Source organism: Camelina sativa, chromosome 7, assembly GCF_030686135.1.
Source record: "Camelina sativa cultivar CO46 ecotype springtype chromosome 7, ASM3068613v1".
In the NCBI taxonomy this organism is placed as follows: domain Eukaryota; kingdom Viridiplantae; phylum Streptophyta; class Magnoliopsida; order Brassicales; family Brassicaceae; genus Camelina; species Camelina sativa.
In genome coordinates, this window is record NC_141886.1 from 17,598,862 (window position 1) to 17,622,150 (window position 23,289).

The window sequence follows — 23,289 nt, forward strand, 5'->3', positions numbered from 1 at the left end:
AATTATTTCTTTGTAATATAGTAAATTTGTATAGTAAATATATCCTTAAGTACTTTACAATATTACTTTTTGGTTGACTCATTAAAAATGTTAATAAAAATAGATACTGTATTTTAAGTTTTAACTGTTTTATTTTTGGTGTAAGTATATGAACAACAAAAATATAAATATTACTTACACTATGATGTTTTGTCATCAAATAATATATATTATTCATCTTCACATTTCTCTCCATTTTCTTTAGAGCAAGGCCAGTGGTAGTTCTTAGTGGATTGCTATTAGAGTTACTGGATCAAAAATAATTCAAAAACAAAAAGAAAAGCCCAAAAACATGAGAATCGATACTCAAGTGAGCATCCAAAGAACGGTTGAAGTAACCCTATGCGGCCTCTTCTGATTGGATGTATCTCAAAATATAAAAGACCAAAAAAAACAATTTCTCATTTTCTTCCTTTTCTTTTGCCGATCCTTTCTCTCTCTCTTTCTCCTCTCGACGACAGAGAAACGATTCAATCCTTCCTCAGTTTCGATCGATTCAATCGACAAAACAGTTTTTCCTGGCTAAAGAGGTGAATGTTTGCCCTGATAACGATTGCTGTTCGGTTCTGGTTACAAGGGTTATTAATCTCGAATTCTCGATCCGACGATTCGAGCCTGACGGCAATCGATCTCTGGTTCCAGGGGTTATTAATCCCGATCCGACGAGTAGGACAGCGAGAGACGGCGATGGGACGGCAAGGGGCACCGGAAAGGTTAGTTTTCATTGTTCAATCAAAATAGGGATTGTCAATGGTCATGCAAAAAGAATCTGAGTTTTAGGTTTGGTTTCGTAGGTAAGACACGATTCAGAGGTGATGGAGCACCAAGATTGAATCAGAGGACGATTCAGATTGAACTCCATCACCTCGGATTGCCGGAGAGATTGTGTCTCCTTCTCTCTTTCTCCCTCCTCCACGGTTTGCTTCCCAACTTTGCTTGTTCTATTTTTTTTTTTTTTTTATCTATGTTAGCTGATGGAGAACCAAGATTGAATTATATTTGTATTCTTTGTGATGCTATGTGTTGTCTATCTGAGACGAGAGTTATGGTGTTTGGTGAATCATTTTCATGCTTTCGGAGTTGTGGTGTTCTATTGTTGTGATGTAAGAAGGAAGAGCCATTCGTGGAAGCCATATGTAGCTGCCACTGATCTGTGGGATGAGAGTCAAGCCTATCAAGGTCTGTTTTGTCTGTTTGTCTGCTTTACTTCACTCACGGATGATTGTCCGATAATGTAGATGATTTGTTTTGTGATGTGTCTTTCTTGTAGGTGCATTTTGGTTGTGGAACACACATAACAGAACAAGGCAAGTTATGTTCATTCTGTTGATTTGTGGACTCGATGAAGTAGGCTTCTCGCTAAGCCAAATTGAAAGAGCCAAACTCAAAGCAATCCAGCTTCTCTCTCTCTCCTCCATGGTTTGTCTTCCAAATTTGTTGCTTCATTTATTTTATTTTTTCGTTTTGATCTCTGTTGATGTTCTGTATTGTATTGCTGAAAGGAGACAGTGGTGTGTAGCTGAGATGTTCTCCGTTATGGGAATTGAAGATACATCTTTCTGATTCTTGATGATGGTTACAGTAAGCATCACTTTAGTCTCTATTTACTTAAAAATTTTAATTCCATAAAACTAAGAAACGATTCTAACTACTTAAAGATGTTCACTGTGTTCTGACAGGAACAATAGGCGGCTGACATTGGCTGATTTCATTGACCATCCAGATTGTGGAGACTGTTTTAAAACCAGGTACATTCTGATCTTTTCATGTATGTTGTAACATGTTCTCGGCTTGGTAGCAAGTGATTGTTGTTTTGTTTTGAAAAATGGTGCTTGGATCCTATTTGAAAAAGAAGATGCTTTGCTGCTTTTGTTTGTATTATAAAGAAAATTGAGTCATTCATGTAAATGATTGCATTTGAAAATAGGCTTGACTTTAAAGACTACTTTTTGAAAATCTTTTTTAAAAAATTTGACATCATGTCTGATAAGATATGATGCTACTAAAGCTGATGGTTGCAAATCATAAAACAAAAAACCATAATTTTTTCAATTTTAAACTATCTAGGTTTCAACTAACAATTTGTGTTTCAAGTTTACATCTAACTATACTGTTAGTGTATATTCCTCTTCCGCAAACACACATTACAAAAGTAAACACATTCGTTACAATCTAATCCAATTACAATCTAATCAACATAAACTCAGACTTTTCAGTTGTCTAATCTTGGATAGATACACGTTTATAGTGCATCTATCTCTGTCTAAACACACCTTTAGACAGAGTCCTGTGTTTTGGTGAGTCCCGTGAAGGTGGTCATGTTCTGTTAAGAACCGTGAAGCTGTTTGTATGCGACATGTTGTTTTTTGTATGTTTGTATGTTTCTCGGTGGTCCTAGTGACTTGTGAATCATTTTCGGCCTGTTATGTTTTGCCTTTTCTATATATTGGCCACATATCAGATTCATTCGTATCATCCTTCTTTTCATTTCTTGTATCTCTCATTCGGATTGTAGGTTTTTTTTTTAAGTTGTAAACTTTTAAAACCATAACCTTGTTCTCAAACAGTTTCTATCTTCTAAACCCAAAAACAAAAAAACCATTTATCCACAATAAAGGATCAAATTTTCTATCTTTAAACCCACAAATATTTTAACAAGATGTCAAGTTGGAGTTCTGATCAAGAAGTTGATGATATGGTAGAGGAAGAAGTTGACAGTATAGTGGAGGAAATTCAGAACCATTGGACTCAATCGGAAGATCCACAATTACCAGTTTTCAGAAGAGTGCACATTAATAGAGACCGAGAAGGAGGCCACAATCGGTTATGGAGTGATTATTTTAGTGAGAATCCCACTTACACTCAAGGTATGTTTCGCCGTCGATTTAGAATGAACAAACCGTTATTCTTGCGTATTGTTAATAGTATTGAACATGGGGTCCCTTACTTCAAACAAAGACGAGATGCAACTGGAAGGCTCGGTCTTTCTGCACTTCAAAAATGTACGGCAGCAATTCGTATGATGGCATACGGAAGTGCAGCAGATATGATGGACGAATATCTACGACTTGCTGACACCACTGCGCACAAATGCCTTGAAGAATTTGTTAGCGGAGTTATAAATCTTTTCGGAGAAGAGTACCTCAGAAGGCCTACAGCGGAAGACCTCCAACGATTACTGAATATTGGAGAATATCGTGGTTTTCCCGGAATGATAGGGAGCATAGATTGTATGCATTGGGAGTGGAAGAATTGTCCGACGGCATGGAAAGGACAATATTCACGTGGATCTGGAAAACCGACAATCGTACTAGAGGCTGTGGCATCGCAAGATTTATGGATTTGGCACGCTTTTTTCGGACCACCAGGTACATTAAATGATATCAATGTTTTGGACCGCTCACCAGTGTTCGATGATATACTAGAGGGTCGAGCTCCTAGAATTACCTACGTTGTCAATGGACGGCAATACAAAATGGCGTACTATCTCACTGACGGTATCTATCCAAAATGGGCAACTTTCATCCAATCAATTACACTTCCACAAGGTCAAAAAAACCAACTCTTTGCTAGATATCAAGAAGCATGTCGAAAAGATGTAGAGCGTTCATTTGGAGTTTTGCAGGCTCGATTTGCAATCGTAAAGAATCCCGCACTTTTTTTGGATAAAGCAAAAATAGGCAAGATAATGAGAGCTTGTATAATATTGCATAACATGATAGTGGAAGACGAACGACATGAATATAGTTTCTATGATCCATCAGAGTTTTATCAAGGAGAAGGAAGCGGAACTTCTCATGTGGATTTATCATATTCAACAGATAGGCCAACGAATCTCCATAATATAATGACCATGCGAAATGACGTTCGGGATCCAAAAATGCATGACCGCCTTCAAAAAGACTTGATTGAACATATCTGGCAAAAATTTGGTGCAACCCAACAATAGAACGGATTTAATTTATTTTTCCGTAGCTCGTTTCTTCTATTATAATTTATATTTGTCTATTTTCCTCGATTTTGTAAAATATGTTTAGTATTTCTGAATTCTGTAAAATATTTTTATTTCTAATATAAGTAACTAATATTACTTATTTTTCAATTTAAAATTATTAAATTTCAAAATTAATAAACAATAATTTTAATGATTGAGAAACCTATGTGGGTTACTCTAGTGGAAGGAAGAATTTTGATAAGTACTTAATGGGTTGTTTTGATTAGATTAATAAAAATTATATGATTAATTTAATTATGGGTTACTCCATTGGCCTTGCTCTAAGTACTTCCTCTCTTTCCTTCAAAGTTGTGGTGCTACTGCTAACTGTACATAATACTGTTTACTCACACAAACTCCCGACTCATCTCTACAGCAGAAAACATAAATAATTAGAATTATTTTTACCAATTTATCATCCACAAGCAATATATATGATGCCTTCTTTTACTATTCATTGTTATCTCACCAATAACGCCAAAACAAAGAAGAACTTCAAATGTATTTGTAGCGTATATGCACTACGTGAAATCAAGCTTCATGTAGCAAACAACCACAATCGTACCTGCAATTATATTGACAAACGACCTTCAAAATTACAAATCAAAAGTAATTCCAGATTCTATAGTGATCTTAAGAAGGAGTGGGTGAACAAAAGAATCACCTTCAGAATAAAGAAAGAAGACGATGAAAACGGTGCGAAGCTTCAGGGGGGGGGGGGGGTGAGGCTGAAATGAGATTTTTTCTTGATCGGGCTCGGTGGTCGAGCAAAAAGGACGGTTCCGAGATGTAATTGAAAATTGTCATGTTCGTAAAAGTAGTTTCAGTTTTTGCAGATTTAATGGTGGTGGTTTGGTGAAACTGAGAGGAGAATTGTGTATATATAGTGATTTGAAAAAGATCAGTTGATAGAAGTGGTGAAAGTGGGAAGTTTATTTGAAGATCATGGAAGACAAAGAACTCTAGATCGTGGATATATTTTTTTAAAAAAGAAAGCCAAGGGTTTTTACATTTTCACTAAATTGGTTTAGTTTTTTTCTCTTTTTTTTTCTCGACAGATTCAGTTTTTTTTTCTCTTTCTATACCGTTGTTAAAGTTTTTGTCGATTTATTTTCATTTTAAAAAAATCTGATATGGCTTGATGTTATTGGACAGATGATTTATGTTTTATAGGATAAAAGATTATTATTATTTATTATTAAAAAAAAACGGATTAGTGTAAAACGATTTGCTATTCGATATTACTATTCGATATGGAACCAATTTGCGACAAAGATTAGTGTAAAACGACAAAGAGAGCTTCTCTACTATTCTTCTCAAAAACACTCTTCAGTTTTTCTCTCCTGTTATTTTGCTTTTTTAAATTTTTTTTTTTTTTCTAATTAATTAGACACTCCATATGAAGGATTGTTGGAGATGGTCTAAAAGCCCAGATGGCAACAAGACGAGATGATCCCGAAATAGACTTGACCCAACCAAAACCGAAGACAATCTGTAAATTTCCAATGGACAATGGTCTAGTTTCGGATCTAATATGAAAATTAATTTCTAACAGATTAGAGTCACATTAATATATACATTTATAAATTCTAAAACTCCAATTAAAAATACAATTCAAACTAGAAGAAACAGTGACTTTCCACTAAACTACTAAGGGCATTATAGGGAACAATTTTGGGTGTTTTATAGTAAAAATATTATGGAAATAATGTAACATCATTAGTTTAAATCTTTTGTTAAAAAGTTAGTTACTGGAAGAACATGTTTAAAATCATAAGATTTAATAATATAATATTCTTAAATATATTATAATTATAAAAACTTATAAATTAATATTTAAATTGCATACTTATATAAAAGCAATTGTATACTTATAAATTAATCTAATATTCTTAAACATATTACAATTATAAAAACTTAAAAATTAATATTTAAATTGCATACTTATATAAAAGCAATTGTATACTTATAAATTAATCTAATATTCTTAAACATATTACAATTATAAAAACTTATAAATTAACATTTAAATTGCACACTTATATAAAAGCAATTGTATACTTATAAATTAATATAATATTCTTAAACATATTACAATTATAAAAACTTATAAATTAACATTTAAATTGCATATTTATATAAAAGCAATTATATACTTATAAATTAATATAATATTCTTAAACATATTACAATTATAAAAACTTATAAATTAATATTTAAATTGCATACTTATTTAAATTGCATACTTATATAAATGAAATATTTTCTTTTTTTCCAAAAAATCTCGCCCAATCACGTGAAGCCACGTCGAATAAGAACTGGGCTTAAATCAGTTCTTATTCAAGATCAAAAAAATAGTTCTAAATCCACTATTCATTATTTTTGTAATTTTTTTAGGCTTAGAACACCAAGAGTATTCTCGTTGTAATGATGGCCTAACACTACTAGTTCATAACTTATTTTTGTTTTCTTGTTCTTAAATCATCACGTACGTATCGGTTACAATATCAAAATTCAGAATTACACTTTAATCATTTTAATATAATAGAAAAATTGTCTTTTCTTCTTAAACCACATATTTATCCGTTACAAACCCAACTTTTCAACATAAATTTAATAAAAACATTAAATAATAAAATATTGACCCAGACCACACCTTTTAAAGGAAAGTAAAATATATTAGTTGTCATTCAGTCAAATATATTAGTTGTCATTCAGTCAAATATATTAGTTATCTTATCAAAACTGTGAGATATTTATTTTTCTCTTTTTTTTTTTTTTTAAGATATTTTTTCATTTAATTCAGTTTTGAAAAAAGACGCTCCACTTTTCAACTTCCCCCCAAATATTTTCGAGACCCGCCTCTCTCTCTTCCCCTCTCTCCTTTTATAATTTCCCCCAAATCTCAATAACACCAAAATCTCTCTCTCTCTCTTTCTCTCACACTCGTTTCAACAATGGCGATTGAGATTCAGGTTCCCTGCGACGGAGATGGTGTGTGTATGCGGTGCAAGGCCACTCCACCAGCGGAAGAGTCGCTCACGTGCAGCACGTGCGTCACTCCATGGCACGTGGCGTGTCTCCTCCCGGAATCGCTCGTTTCTTTGACTGGAGAGTGGCAGTGTCCCGATTGCTCCGGCGATGTCGTCGATTCCGCCGTTCCGGTTTCCGGAAGCGCCGGCGGTTCGGATCTCGTAGCAGCGGTCCGTGCGATTGAGGCTGATGTGACACTCACCGAAGCTCAGAAAGCCAAAAAAAGGCAAAAACTCATGAGTGGTGCTGCTGCTGCTGGTGGTGACGATGAAGAAGACGATAAGAAGAAGAAGAGCGATGATGATGAAGATATCTGTTGCTCTATTTGCATTAAATTGCCAGAAAGACCTGTCACGGTTAGTTTCGTTCTCATCGATTTTGTTAATAACTCTTTAGATCTTTGAGATTAGTAGTATTGAATCTGTATGCTTGTGATTGTATGGTTAGTTAAGAGTATGGAGACTGATGTGATTTATTGTGTTCCTTTGTGGCTGTAGACACCGTGTGGTCACAACTTCTGTTTGAAATGTTTTGAGAAATGGGTAGCTCAAGGGAATCTAACTTGTATGACATGCCGAGGAAAGATTCCGAAACACGTGGCGCATAATCCACGCATCAACTTAACTCTAGTCTCTGCTATTCGTTTAGCAAAGGCTTCAAATTGTGCTGTTGAGGTAACTGCAGCCAAGGTTCAGCATTTCATCCGGAACCAGGACAGGCCTGACAAGGCGTTTACTACCTCGCGGGCTAAAAAGACTGGGAAAGCTAATGCTTGTAGTGGTAAGATTTATGTGACGATACCTGGTGATTATTTTGGTCCGATAACAGCGGATAATGATCCCACTAGAAAGAAAGGTGTCTTGGTTGGTGAGTCTTGGGATGACAGGCAAGATTGTAGGCAGTGGGGAGCGCATTTCCCTCATGTTGCTGGAATCGCTGGCCAATCGGGTTTTGGAGCTCAGTCAGTTGCTCTCTCTGGAGGGTATGAAGATGATGAGGACCATGGTGAATGGTTCCTCTACACTGGAAGGTTTGCTTTACATATCCTTTGGTGCTTGGACTATTGGCTATTTCTTGTAGAAATATTTGTGTTAATGTCTTTGGATGTGTGTTGCAGTGGTGGAAGGGATCTCACTGGAAACAAAAGAACTAGCAAGATACAGTCTTTCGACCAGACGTTTACGAAAATGAATGAGGCTCTAAGAATTAGTTGCAAAATGGGCTATCCTGTCCGAGTTGTCAGGTTATCATTCTCACTTTTTTGCAGTCTTTCTTTAACTATAAGTGGATTTGGGATGCTCCTGTGTCAAATTTTGCTTTCTTTATTGAACAAGAATAGATTGTTTGTCGTCATAGAGCTCCGCTCAGCTAAGCTTGCTGTACTTACCGGGTGTTCTTTTCTAGTTTATCTTTTTTGGTCGATATTACTCTGAGCAGAATGTTATCCTGACTCTTCAATTTTCAGGTCTCACAAGGAGAAGCGTTCTGCATATGCCCCTGAGGAAGGAGTGAGATATGATGGTGTGTACAGGATTGAGAAGTGCTGGCAAAAAGTTGGAATACAGGTTCAAAACAAATAGATAACTTTCTGAATTGTTCACCGATACTTTTTGAGCGTGATTGTTTTTTTATCCTGACCTACTCATCTGTTTTCCGTAGGGTTCTTTTAAGGTCTGTCGTTACCTATTTGTTAGATGTGACAATGAGGCAGCTCCATGGGCCAGGTTTGATATATATATTTTCTTTTGGAATGTGCCTTATTTCTGTATTTGCTATATTTAATGCCTCATGAGGTTTTGAACTATACTGCAGTGATGACCTTGGTGATCGTCCAAGGCCATTGCCTGTTATTCCTGAGCTCAAGAAAGCTACTGACCTGTTTGTGAGAAAGGAGAAGCCATCATGGGATTTCGATGTTAGTACAGCCTTTCTTTAGTTTGAGCAGATACCAAATATTCTTCTTTGGTTTGGTTCATTATTTCTAACCTTTTCCCTTGTGCCTGCGTATACATTATTCATTGATTAGGAAGCTGATGGTCGTTGGAAATGGATGAAGTCTCCACCTGCTAGTAGAAAGTGTATTGCTGCTCTGGATCCTGAGTATAGGAAGATCGTTAGGAAAAGAGGAAAGAATTCTATGATGGACAAACTTCGCAAAGGTATAAACATCGACTGTCACTTATGCTTTTGTATCTAGAGCACAATCCATAACTGTTAATTGTGTTTTTTTTTTTCTGGTGTGACACAGAATTTAGCTGCCAAATCTGTCAGAAAGTGATGAATCTTCCAGTGACAACGCCTTGTGCTCACAACTTCTGCAAGGGATGCTTAGAAGCTAAATTTGCTGGGATAGCTCAAGTGCGAGAGAGGAGCAGAGGCGGGCGCACACTACGCGCAAAGAAGAACGTCATGACCTGTCCTTGTTGCACTACTGACCTCTCTGAGTTTCTCCAGAACCCACAGGTTAAAACTAATTCATCTCTTCTTCTTATACATTCTTAGTTGGAATTCCCAATGTAATAACGTTGGGTATAACATATAAATGCTTTGATAAAACAGGTGAACAGAGAACTGATGGAGGTGATTGAGAATCTGAAGAAGAAAGAGGAAGAGTCTCAAGCCGTTGATGAATCAAGCAATGACGCAGCAGAGTCTTCTAAAGGAAACACAGAGTCCGAAGAAGGAGGAGAAGAGGAAGAAGAGGAAGAAGCTGAACCACCGAGTAAGAAGATCAGACTGGACAGCGACTGTGTTGGACCTGTTGGTGCTGGAAACTAAGAAACTAGAGTGACTTAGTATATATAAGATTAAAAAACCCAAAAAAAGATTAAATAACTCTCTCAGCTCAAGCCTCAAGGAGCTCTTTTGTTTTTTTTTTTGTTTTGTAATATTTCGTACCAAACTTATGCGGCTTATTATTTTGGTCTTTATTCCAAACTTTATTATAATTTCTCCAATCAGTTTTTTTTATTGAGTATATATACTAGATAATCATGAAATTAAGAAAAATAGATAAATTAATTATGACCCATGTGTGTATGTCGGCTATGTATCTTAAAATTACATACTTCTCCCACTTTCTCTTTTTTTTTTATTTTTTTCTTTCTTTTCTCCTCTATGTTTAATTCTCCTAACAGCGATTACCATCTTCTCTATTTTTATGTTTTTAATGGCCACCATCACCATCACCACCACCACCAAATCTTTTACTTTTATTGTATCTTTCTGGATCTCCTCTTTATTTTTTCCACTACCCCCTTCATCAGATCTTTTTTACCATTGGATCTCCTTTTCTAATCTCCCACTTTTCTATTGTTGATCTCTCTTTCTCTATCTTAATTTCTTCCTATTGGTTTAACACCCCTTATCTGTGCTTGCTTCTCCCCCCTCCCCTATGGTCGGATATCTCTGCAACGCCGGCATGACATATGAGATTAAAGAAAGTCATGCTATTTATATTTATTTCAAGTGATTATACTATTTTATTAATATCACATGCTATTTACAAAAAAAATTCATATAATTTTAAACTGCTGCATGTTTTTATATTTACTTCAAGTGATTATATTAATTTATTAATATCACATGCTATTTACAAGAAAAAATTATATAATTTTAAGTTGCTGCATGTTTTTTTTCTAGCCGTAAATTTTTCAAAAAGGTTAATTTAGTCTTTATTCTCCCTCTACCCCACTTGAGAAAACGTTATTTCCTAACTATTTCTGCCAAAATGTTATTCTCTCTATTTTTTCTTCTACCATAGTTATCTACCAAAGTTGCTCTTTTTTTTTTTCATTACATATAGTATATATATTCCTACATTTCTATCAATATCTATCATTTTTGTCTTACATATTTTGCTTCGTTTTCGATTTCATCACATATATTTGGGTATGTTGTAATTTCTCGTTTGAAAGCTTCGTGTGTCTTCTTTGCTATATTGGTCAGAAAAAAAAAATCATCGTATGCATGGGGTTTTCGATTTCATCACATATATTTGGGTATGTTGTAATTTCTCGTTTGAAAGCTTCGTGTGTCTTCTTTGCTATATTGGTCAAAAAAAAAAAATCATCGTATGCATGGGGTTTTCGATTTCATCACATATATTTGGGTATGTTGTAATTTCTCGTTTGAAAGCTTCGTGTGTCTTCTTTGCTATATTGGTCAAAAAAAAAAAATCATCGTATGCATGGGGGCGACGATATTCACATACATTTGACTTTTGAACACTTTGATTTGTAGGTTAAGGACAAGTTATACGTTGAAGACAAACATGTGCTTTTCGATACGACAAGCTTCTTTATCGATTTGGTTGGCATTTCTAGACATATATATAAACCAATTTTCATGGATCCACTAGTAAATTTGTATCATATAGTTACATTTTTTGCTACAAAAATAAATAATAACAAATAATATCTATAAATTATTACAAATTAGTGACAAAATTTAAGTTAATAGTTATTGTAGCTAATTAGTTACTAAGTGTAGCTATATATAGTGACAAATAGTAACATACATAATTTGTAGTGACAAATAGTATATTATAATTTGTAGTAACACTTATAATAACATTTTTAGACATTTGTAGTAACACTTATAGCACTTAAACACTTATAATAACATTTTTCTTTCCCTTCCTCAGTGACCTAAATTTTTTTTTCCCCAAATTAAAACTAAGGCAATCTGTTTTGAGAGAGTGGGAAATGAGATCTCCGTGGTCATGACCTGAGGAGGAAGATGAGAGAGAGACTCGCAATCTTTCAGATCGGAGAAACGTTCGTCAGCTAGGAGCATTTCGACATTACCAGAGTTTCCTTCCTTCTTCTTCGATGGTTAGCCTACGCTCCGCAAAATTCACTCCGTAAGTCTCTCCGGCGATTTTCTGGGTCCTTAACGCCCTCGAAATCGCTCACTGTTCTTGGGTTATTTTTTTGGCTCCGTCTCTGCGAAATTTTGCTTGTCATTCATTGGATTATATCCTTAGTTTGTTGGAAACTTCTTTGGTTTTATATATCTCGATTTTGGATTTTTTGGATTCTTAGGGCTCCGGAAATGGTCATCGACGTTGAAACGGAGAAAGATGCCTCTGCTGATTCACCCACTTCTGTTCTCAACGAGGAGGTTTGTTTTGTGTTATACATTTCTCCTTTGGTATAATATTGTGTAAAAAGCTTAGAAACAAAAAGTTATCTGTAAATGGGTATATTACTTTCACTGCTACTTGATTTTGCTCTTTATCTGATACATATACATATTGCTCTCTTTCATGTTTGATTTTGTTCTCTCTTAAATCACGACTTCTGAACTTTAAATATTTGTGTATGCTTTGTTTTTTTCAGGTTCATTCATCTCAATGTAGCTACTTAGCACACGAACTCATTGTTTGGTATCAGGGACAAGAAGCTTCAATGTTGCTTCCTTTCTCATATGCTGTGGTCTCGGGTGCTATAGGATCATGTTCTGTTTTATTTGCCAAGTCACTGTGAGATGCTCTGTGACTTAATTTATTTCTTTCATTGTCACATCGGCTTAATCTATTTTGTCACATAGCCATTGGAGCAATATTCTCTGCTACAGAATCTCTATATTGGAAGGTATATGTTGTGTGTTTATGGCTCGTTATATACATGACTTTCTTTTTTGGTTAGTTCTTGATAGTTCTATGCTTTGTTAGTTACGTTCTTTCTTTAATACTTTACTTTCTTTTTTGGTTAAATCAGGCACTCTACTGATCGTGAAGTTGTACATAGTATGCATCTGCATAAATGTTCATGGTAACTCATCGGTTACATAAAGACAAAGTGCATTCCATTTGTATCTCCATATTTAAGCCTTGTCTTTACTAATTATATGATTTCATTGCAGGCCTGAATATATACTTTTGGTTATCATTCATCCCTGCCATTGTAAGTAAACAAAAGCAAAAATAAGTAAAAAGCTTGAAATTCATAAGACACTAACACTAAGAGAATGTGTTTGTATTTGTTTGTTGTTTAAGCTTGTCATCTTGGTTGGAACCAAACTAGAGCACGTTGTCTGGAAACTTGCTCTCGAGGTTAAGGAGCAGCAGACATGCACAACTAATGGGGTTCAAGTCAAACCACGTGACATACTCTTCTGGTTTGGGAAACTATCTTTTTGAATGTATTTATAACTCTCTGTTTGAGAGTTTAAAACTCTATCTTGTTTGAGTGTATGATATTAAACTAAGTTTAACATTAATTGTAATTGTGTATGTTTTGCAATTTAATTTTTTACATATTTTCTCATAATTTGTTTTTGTTGCTAGATATAAAACCTTTCAAAAATTTTGATATAATAAAAGCTACTGTGAACATATATTTGTCGTTTTTTGTAACAAGTTTACGACAAGTAACAAGTTTAGCTTGTTGTGAGTCTATTAGTCACCAAAATTTTGTAACTTTTTGTATATAGTTGCTACTAATGTTTTTGCTGCAAATTGTAACAAATGGTGGTAGATAAATGTATCATTTTGTAGCAAATAGCTACGTTTACATTAGTATCTAAATTGTAGCAAGTTGCGACAATTTGCTATGAAAAAAAAATTTACTACGACCAAATAATTACTAAATTTTTTTGTCACAATTCTGTAATAAACATATTTTAGCTACTAAAAACACCACGTAACTATAATTATTTCTGTAACAATGCAGAACATTTTTACTAGTGATCGGACACTACACCTCTAAAATTTTCTTGGCTCCACGTTCCTAACGGATATCCAGTTCTAATTCACTTTATATAAATTAAAATTTACACCAATCATTAAGCGTTACAATAATTAGTTGACCACAAAGAAAACTTGTGTTACATGAATGTCCAAAGTTGCAACATATTCTTAAGATTTTATTTTAGTTAAACAGTTATTGTTGTACCAATATAGTGGACACTATTTTCTTACAATGTAAGTTTCATAAATCTGAAATGGTCAAATTCATTTGATCTTTTGTCTTCTCTGCTTTTTTGGTTTAATCGGTTGTTAATGGTTAAGCTGTTTGTTTGTATAGATATAGAGGAGTACACAAAACGCTGATTTCGCTTGGGATGCGTCAAGCAAACATAATTAAGTTATATTTACTCAATTAAATTATCGAATTTTCAAAAATTTACTTAATCTAAGCTTAATAAGAATTTTGATTTGGTTTACATATATCATTTTTGCTATCTTGAAGTGAATGATTTGTTCTTTTTTTTTTTTTTTGCAGAATTAGTGTAGTCAATTTACCAGAAAACCCCTATGTTGCGTTTTTGTATAATAGTTCCACTTAACAATAAATTGCCATTAAAGAAGATAACGAGTGATTATTTGAAACGACCGCACCCGGATTCCTAATCCTCACACAGGATCCACAGGAAATAATCTTATCGGAACCGTATAATTCCGACGAGACAACGGCGTAGAAATCACTCATTACAAAAACTTCCACAAATACACTAAACCCAACCTCATCTAGTTATTGAGTCGCACAACCAACCATCCCTATCGACCGAATAACAAGAGAGGTGGGCTGGAGTATTTAATTCCGCCCAGCCACGGACAACACTTCCCCACAGATACTCCAATTTACCATCAACCCCACAAGTGTCAAACGGCACCTCCACCTGGTGTCGAACGCCACCCATCGCACCACTTGCGAACCAACACATGGTGTCGATCGACACTCTCCTAGTGTTGGTTGACACCAACGCCCACAGCATCACTTCCGTCGATCTTTCCTAATCCAAACCTAACTCCAGCTGTCTTCCTACGATCCAAACATACAATAACATGCATACTGGTGTCGACCGACACCACATTATTGGTGTCGCTCGACACCCCAACCTTACAAGTTACCACACATCGTCTACGCCATACCACAATACAAAAACTTGATCAAAACATAAACCAACCGTTCATTTCATAAACCCACCGTTGGATACAAAGCTTAGAGCACCACGAAGCTCCCCACCAAATTTCAGCTGAATCGGACTCCGTTTAATCTTCTAAACATTCCCCCGAAGTAGCCTTAGAAAGGCTATTGGAACTGGAAACGATACTCTGTTAAAGAGAATCATCCCCATGGGACCACATACAAAGCTTTCTCATGATATGAAAGTGAATAGTCTCATGTGCCCTATCACAACAACTTGGAACCAAGAGAAGGTTAAGCTACTGCTACCAGCGTATGAACATGAGATACTTGCCCTCCGATCAAGTAAAAAAGGAGAAAGAGATCGACATATATGGTTGCTTACCAATTCAGGAGCCTATACGGCGAAATCAGGTTATATGGATGCATCTCTGAAGGAAGAGACGATCCCCACCCAACGTGTAACATCAACCAATTTTGACTGGTACAAAGAAGTCTGGAATATTAAATGTATCCCAAAGATCAAGTTTTTCTTATGGAAAGTTATGAATGAAGCATTACCAGTAGGTGTAAACTTGAAGACCCGGGGGTAAACCCAACCATAGTATGTCCACACTGCAACCAGGAGGAAACAACCTTACATCTCTTATTCCATTGCCCGATTACTTGTCAAGTTTGTGATCAAGCACCTTTTAAATCTACAATTATACCAAGTCGAATAACCACCATGCAAATGGGAACCGAGTTAGTAAACTCGGAGACCAACCTACCTCCAATGGGAGTTGGCCTCTAGAACATCTGGAAAACTCGAAACAAAAAACTCTTTGAGCAAAAGCAAACCTTACCTCGGGACTTCATTTCCCAAGCATTCAGTAGTGCTCTTGAGTGGATTGCAGCTCAATTACCGCAATCCCCAACTATCCAACCTTTGAGAGAACTTCAACCGTCAGCTCTAGGAGTGGATACCATCTCTTGTTTCATAGATGTGGCGTGGAGAGTGGGCTCTCTAGATGCACGATTCAAGTGGATTTTCATAGACCACTTCTTTCCATCGTAAATACAAAACAAAGCAGCAGCGCAAAACATAGCTTCTCCGATCTTGGCAGAAGAGATTGTCGTCTCCCTTGCCCAACAACAAGCCCTAGATCTAGGTTTCAAAAAAAATTCCGAAGCTTCAGATTCACAGATGTTGATCAAAGCCATCAATTCAGAGACTCCAACGTAAGAGCTCTACAATCCACGGTATCCTAGTTTTATCTCTTGCTTTTTATGAAATTTCTTTCTCTTTTGTGCATCGTGAAAACAATCATCAAGCTGATGAACTTACAAAATCAGCTATACGACTAGTTTGTAATTTACAAACTCTGGTACCGGTTTAATTAAAGGAATCTTTATTGGGTTTGACAAAAAAATGCTACAAAAAAAGATATATTTTAAATATTACAGATAGACTAACCGGCGCTAGATTTATTAATGTAAAAACATTGTGAATTACAAAACCTTTTACAAAACCAAAAAGATATCTAAAACAAAGCAAAGATTGAAAAATCGCAACGAACATCATATATAGACTAAAAGATTGATTTTAGGTAACTTGTATACACCATCATATAAATTTTTTTTTGTAGCAGTAGTTAGTCTAGGCAACACAAAGTTAAGAGATGCCAAACGACGTCATGTAAATAAATCTATTCGACGTCATTTTGTATGTTTTCATAGTTTTGTCATCTAGGTCAATATATTGGTTCTATAAAAGAATATATCCGCCGTTTTTTCTTACAAACCCAAAAACATACCCTAAAAAAGTTTGAGATTATTCGAATGCAACAATGAAGAAACCTCGCATCTGATTCAGTTCTTTTGCAGAAGGTATGTGCTAATAAGGCATAGTAAAGATATTTTACATTCAAATGATTTAACTATTATTTAAATTATTGGCATAAATTCTTTGATTTATTATTATTATATACTCTTTGATTATCTTATTATTAGTTTGATAGCTTAATGCTTATGTTTTAACTCGTGAATTTTCAATGAAAAGATAAATAAATTCATCAAAATTTAATATAAAACATCTTCTAAATAAATAAATAAAAAATCAATAGACAAAAAATTCGAGATCATCTGTATTGGTGAAACAAATATTCGAGATTTAAGACAAACTAATCATTAGAATCTATCTTATTATATAAACCTTGATGACAAAATTACTCATTAACAAGATCGTGACACGTGTCAATTATATCATTCAGATGTTGACACATGTCAATTCACTATTAAAATTTTTAAAAATAAAAATGTAAAAATTCAAAACCGAACATAAAAAGGTTTTATATAAAAGTAAATAGATAAATTAAAATCTAATTTTATTTAAAATCTAATTATAAGATAAATTATATATATATATACCATAAAATTCAAAATTATAATATTGTTTACTTATTTTAATTTTTTGTTGCTATATTACAAGAAAAAGATTACTTTTTATATAAGATAAAAATGATTGTGAAAATTATACAATTAGTTACTATTTATAAAATATAAATAATCACCTTTACATAAAGAAAAAGTTTGTTGAAGTAAAAAAATAAAATAGATCGTCTCATATTTTTTCCACCAATCAAATAATTTATTCAAAAGACTGGTATTGTAATATATATGATAAAAGTATGTAAAATTAACATATGCGTTTTTGTAACTATAAAAATGTTAAAGTGAAGAGACATATAATAGGTTATTTAATGTGTTCATAAAGACAATTTGTTGGTAGAAGTTAAGACTAAAGAGTATATTTTAACAATAAAATATATTTGTGTGTACAAACAAACTTTTAGTGGTAATATAGACAGTAGATTTGTAAATGAATATACATTAGTGTATTATAGCAAAAAAAAAAACAACTATTTTCTATAACTAAAAGTTTATCTCTTTACTTTTATACATTGTTTTTACTTACGAAAAAAATTGAATATATATTCTTTGTTAAATTTAATTTAATTTAATTTTAATACTTTTGAACTCATCTACAACTATTTTCTTTAACTAAAAGTGTGTCTATTTTTTTTTCAACCAAACAATAAATTAAAAGGAATTTCATCGGTTAGTTGCCGAATCCAGAGGGAAAGGGTTTACAAAAGAAACTTCAGAGATAAGAGAATGCAAAGCACGGGCAAGACAATCCGCCTTCGAATTATCGCATGTGGGATCCAAAAGATGGAGAATAGTGGAAAAAACTCTAGCGAATTAAACTCATCGAGCAAGTTGAAGAAGGATGACCAATATTTAGGGGAATTCTCAATAGTGAGTAACTCAACACGTATCCGCTCCATGGCCGATAACAACGCTTCTAACTCTGAATGCAGAGGGGAAGGGCTCCGTCTTAAACACTTGGCCCCCAACAACAAGGTTCGCTCCTCACCAACGGAACAACACCAACCCAATCATGAATGCTCATTTGTTGCTTTCCAAGAACCATCAATTTGACAACAATGTGAAGAAACCTGGACATTCGAGGACGGAGATGGAGCCGACATGACCGCCGTAAAAGATAGCGCCTCTTTCCAGACTAACTTATCGCCCAAAGCCTGAGCAATTATATCATTCGTCTCGATCTCTAAACCTTAATTTTTTTGTAATTTATGGTCTTCCAGATTGCCCATAAAAATCATAGTAACTGAAGCAGTTGATCATGATCACCCTGTTGAGAGACATCCCTCGAGAAAAAAAAATCCAAATTTAATTACACCGACTCATATGGAAAACCCTCTGATGAGACCGGTGTATCTATTTACTTTTATAGATAGTTTTTACTTACTAAAAATACTTACTTTATAATCTTTGTTAAATTTTATTTTATTTTAAAAACTCTAAACCCGCACATCGGACTATTTTATTTTAAAAACTCTAAACTCGCACATCGGGTGGATCCTAATCTAGTACTAATAAAAAGTAGGAGCTATAAGCTCCTAAGGCCGTCCACATAGGATTTTAAACAACCAATAGAAATTTGACATATCACTTATTAACGTTTTATACAATTTTCAGAATTTTCTATATTAAGAATTATTTTAAACAATCTATCATGATTTGACATGTCATTCATTAACATTTTTTAAATTTACAGAATTTTTTAGAAAAAGGAAAATTTTAAATTTATGGAAATCAAAGAACTAAGCACAATATCCCACATCGGCTATAAACTTTTTAGACAATGGTTGAGAACCAGTATAAATAAGATTAATATGCTTCCAACAACGAATGAGCAAGAAAGCTTGATTTATCAGGCGTCCAAGTTTAAATGTTTTATTTGGTTTGATCTGGTTTTTTATTTGATCAAATTAAAACTTTAAACAGTTTCAAAAAAATATTATAATATTTAAAATTTTTAAAAGTTTAAATATTATAAATATTGAAACTTTTAAAAGTTCTAAGCTTTTAAAAAGTTTTTAAATATTATAAGTTTTAAATTTTAAAAGTTTAAAATATTATAAATATTGAAAATTTTTAAAAGGTTCAAATTTTATATTTCGAAACATTTTAATAGTTAAAATATTATAAATATTGATGCAAAACATAAATTATCTTATTTATCTACATTTGTGCTTTTTATTTCTTATGAGCTGTAAAACATATTTTTGTGTATGATTTTATAGATGAGTTGATATTCTTTCATTAATTTTTTATTTTTGGGTCTAAGGAAGAAGGATTGACATCGCAAGACCTTAATTTGATGTTTGAGTCAAATTTTGAGGTTTAAAGAAAAAAGATGGACGACAAACACACATGTTTTATTAGCTATACATAGGCATGACCAGGGTTGCGGTTATCATGGTTAAGGTTTATTAACCATCGGTTATGGTTAGAAATTTTTGTAGCCTTAACCAGAACCGTTTAACAAACGGTTACGTTTAAATAAGTTACGGTTCAAGCGGTTACTGTTATATACGGTTACGGTTATTTGATAATATGATACGGTTGATATTATTTGATGATATTATATAATTGATATTATTTATTTATAATTAATATGTTCTTATAGTGTACTCATATTTCTATATATCATATGATTCATATTAAATAAATAATTATTAGTATATCTTATTATGTTTTTAAAATATTATAAACCAAGTAAGGATTTTGGTTTGAGAAGTTTCTAAACGCGTGGATCTAAAACCAAATAATTATATGGATAAAATTGTCAAAAATTGGGTGCATGTGTTGACTATGCTAGTAATCATGAATTTCACAAATTTTATGAGAAAAGAAATGATTTTGTTCTTGGAGTTTGATGGGTTAACAAGTTGTCTGGTAGTCTAAAAAAAGGTTTTTCAGTGGAAGATTGTGAAGAAGTTGACGAGAAAGAAGAAGAAAAAGAGTATAACAAAGAATCAAACGGTAAAAGTTACGATGGCAATTAACACATAATTTGACAATGAAAATGACAAGAAAGAATATGAAGAATAAGAAAATATTGAATAAAAACACGAAAACATAGGTGGTAGCGATCAATTAAAGATGAAAACGAGTTAAATTCATGATTATAAAATTGTTTCGTTTTTCTGGTGGTCAAAGAAAATAGTTTAGGATATGTGAGATCATCAGTTTGTTTTGCCTCGCCTGGACGTCAAGTTAAATTTATGATTTTTGTATTAGATTTGATTTTATAACACAACTGATTTTTATATTTTAAAAAATTGTGTATTTGAAATTTATTTTTTTTCCTTAGTACTAATTTTAATTTTTTTATGAGATAATATTTTATTATCGTAATCAATCATATATAATTTTTATCAAAACCTAGTTATATATAAAAAATTTGGCTATGGATCCAAATATTTTAATTTATGAGAAACATGATATTCAGATCCGACTTTGATCTACTTCCAATTTATTTTTAAAAAAATATATATATATTATATATATAATTTTGTAAAGATATCTTCTTGTATCTTTCAAAGGATAAGATTTTTTTAATTATAACCCTAAAGTTATTATTAATATATATATATATATGTATATATAAATGGATGAAAATTTTAATATAATGTATTTGCCTATAATTATAAATTTAAAAAAGAGGGAAACATGTATCCAAAAGTCTTTCAGATTTTGTTATTATTATCTTCAGTTTTATGGTAATGCTCTTATTATTCTAGAATTTTGGATCTATAGAAACAACTTTTTGTAATTAATTTAATTGCAATAATAAAATAAAAAAAATAGATTTTGTGTAGAAATTTATATAATATAATGGTGAACTGAAAAAAATGTAATTTTTTTTTTTGACTTGTATAATATGATGGTAGTATAATTAAAAAAACAACAACAAATCTTTAGAATAGTGGAAAAAATCTAATCACGATTAGGTTTGTTACATGATTTGATCAAAAGAATCGTGCTACATGAATGTTCATAGTTTCTGCATAATCTAAAGATTATTTAATTTATTAGTCTACTATCTTATTATAGAAGTCAAACAAAACTTACATTTTCTTCATTTTACAATTTTATTATTGGGAGACTTATTAAAATAGACAAAAATCTTAAGATAAATTTTGTGAAATTATTAAGATAGGCCAAATCTTATCAAATTAAATAACTAGAATATTTATGAATGACATGTCCAAAAAAAATCCATTTGAATTTAACTTACCAAAAATATTCATATTGAATGGATGAAATATGGACAATACTTAGGGGTGAACCTCTTTATTCACCCCTTATAGAATAAAGAAATAAAATATGTATACATTATTATAAAATTAGAAACTTAAAATGTTTTTTTATAAATCCAAACCGATATATAATTTCGTTCTAATTGTAAAATCTAAACCCTAACCATATCATTTGTAAACCCATACCGACATATAATTTTGTTCTAATTGTAAAATCTAAACCCTAACCGTCTCATTTGTAAACCCAAACTGACATATAATTTCGTTTTAATTGTAAAATCTAAAGTCTAACCATCTTATTTATAAATCCAATCCGACATATAATTTCGTTTAATTGTAAAATCTAAATCAAGTCAATATTTAACTCTCTTTAAATAAAAATATACAGAATTTGTTTTCTTAATTTGTTTTGTTTTTTAATTTAATTTTGATTTATTATTTTAAATAAAATATTAGATAAAATATTCTGATTAATTGAAATGGAGAGGTAAATTACCTAGGTGTGAACCTAAGTATTTTTCATGAAATATTAATAGGATCTGTTTTGGGGACACAGTCGCAAGGTCAGCAACTGAAACCCATATTATAGCTTTCATATCTCCTAAATATTTTCTTCGTCTCTTTCATCCACTGTCGCTGCCACTATTTTTTTTATAATTTCCGAGATTCCAAAATAAACAGCGACATCGCTAGAGTTTGGGTAGTTCAACATCGTCTTAAATAATGACTTCTTAATTTGCTTTCAATTTTGAATCACCATAAAAAAACACAACCACAAAAAAAATAGAAATGTTTTTCGTAGTTTAAGTTCAGAAGGATTACCATCATATAAACGACCTATAATGGATATGATATGTAGATATGAATATATGATGATGACTTTTCTTCATCAACATCTCCCTCATCATTTTTCCGCTCGTGTATGCCAATTTCCATCATCTAGGATACTCATTTAGGATATAGTTAGAAACTAACATGTAATCCTTCTATGGAGCTTCGAAGCTTAACTTTTGAATCCTGTTCATCTTCGATAGTTCAAAAGTCATAGTGTTACCTACGATCAAGCATGAAATACTATAGGAGACCTCTCCAACTCCTAGAGCAAGAGTTTTGAGTTGGATACCATATGATATTTAATGCTGGACACTATGATGTTTGAATTATCGGAGATGAATATAATTCAGAAAGAAAGTGAGCTTCCAAACTCCAGAGAATGACTTCATGTTTGGTTCTTAACTATTTCATGAGTGAGTGTCCTATATCAAATATAGAAATCCGCATACGCAAGCGAAAAAATATGAAGATAAATAATCATCATATCATATGCATTGTATGTCGTTCATCTAATGATGATCTTATTGAGATATGCCAAATTTTATTAAATCATATAACTAGCTTTTTTTCATGATTAAACTTAATAATAAAACATCTAAATTTAAACAAATATAAATGTTTTTTTTTGTAAGTTAAGTTTAGAAGCAGATTAATTTGCTTATCAGAGAAAGCCCATACTTACACTGAAATAGATGTTCATACAAATCTGTTTTTAGTGATCTTTAGCTTGATCAATATGGTTTATGCAGGCTGATGCTTCCAATGAAGGTAGTAGTAGCAAAATAATGAATCTGTTCCAGATACATAAGTGGAATTATATGGTGAGAATTCAAGATTTGTG

General features: G+C 32.7%; 1 protein-coding gene and 1 long non-coding RNA gene across 3 annotated transcripts; both read left to right on the plus strand.

Moving 5' to 3' along the window:
- Positions 1-6,782: 6,782 nt before the first annotated feature.
- Positions 6,783-10,023, plus strand: LOC104701194 (E3 ubiquitin-protein ligase ORTHRUS 1). Of its 2 annotated transcripts, XM_010416844.3 has the most exons (9): positions 6,783-7,422; positions 7,564-8,096; positions 8,184-8,309; positions 8,532-8,631; positions 8,726-8,790; positions 8,879-8,981; positions 9,093-9,225; positions 9,315-9,529; positions 9,626-10,023. In XM_010416844.3, exons 1-9 carry the CDS (start codon positions 6,991-6,993, stop codon positions 9,842-9,844), a joined length of 1,926 nt encoding a protein of 641 aa, XP_010415146.1. In that variant the 5' UTR covers positions 6,783-6,990; the 3' UTR covers positions 9,845-10,023. The 2 variants fall into 2 exon arrangements, with proteins under 2 accessions (XP_010415146.1, XP_087316299.1); XM_087460173.1 differs by having other exon boundaries at positions 6,888-7,422; positions 7,564-8,309.
- Positions 10,024-11,712: 1,689 nt separating this feature from the next.
- On the plus strand, positions 11,713-13,341 carry LOC104701196 (uncharacterized). The gene is made up of 6 exons (XR_753777.3): positions 11,713-11,930; positions 12,112-12,190; positions 12,409-12,663; positions 12,790-12,843; positions 12,935-12,975; positions 13,068-13,341. It is a non-coding gene; the product is annotated as an uncharacterized LOC104701196 (long non-coding RNA).
- Positions 13,342-23,289: the final 9,948 nt, after the last annotated feature.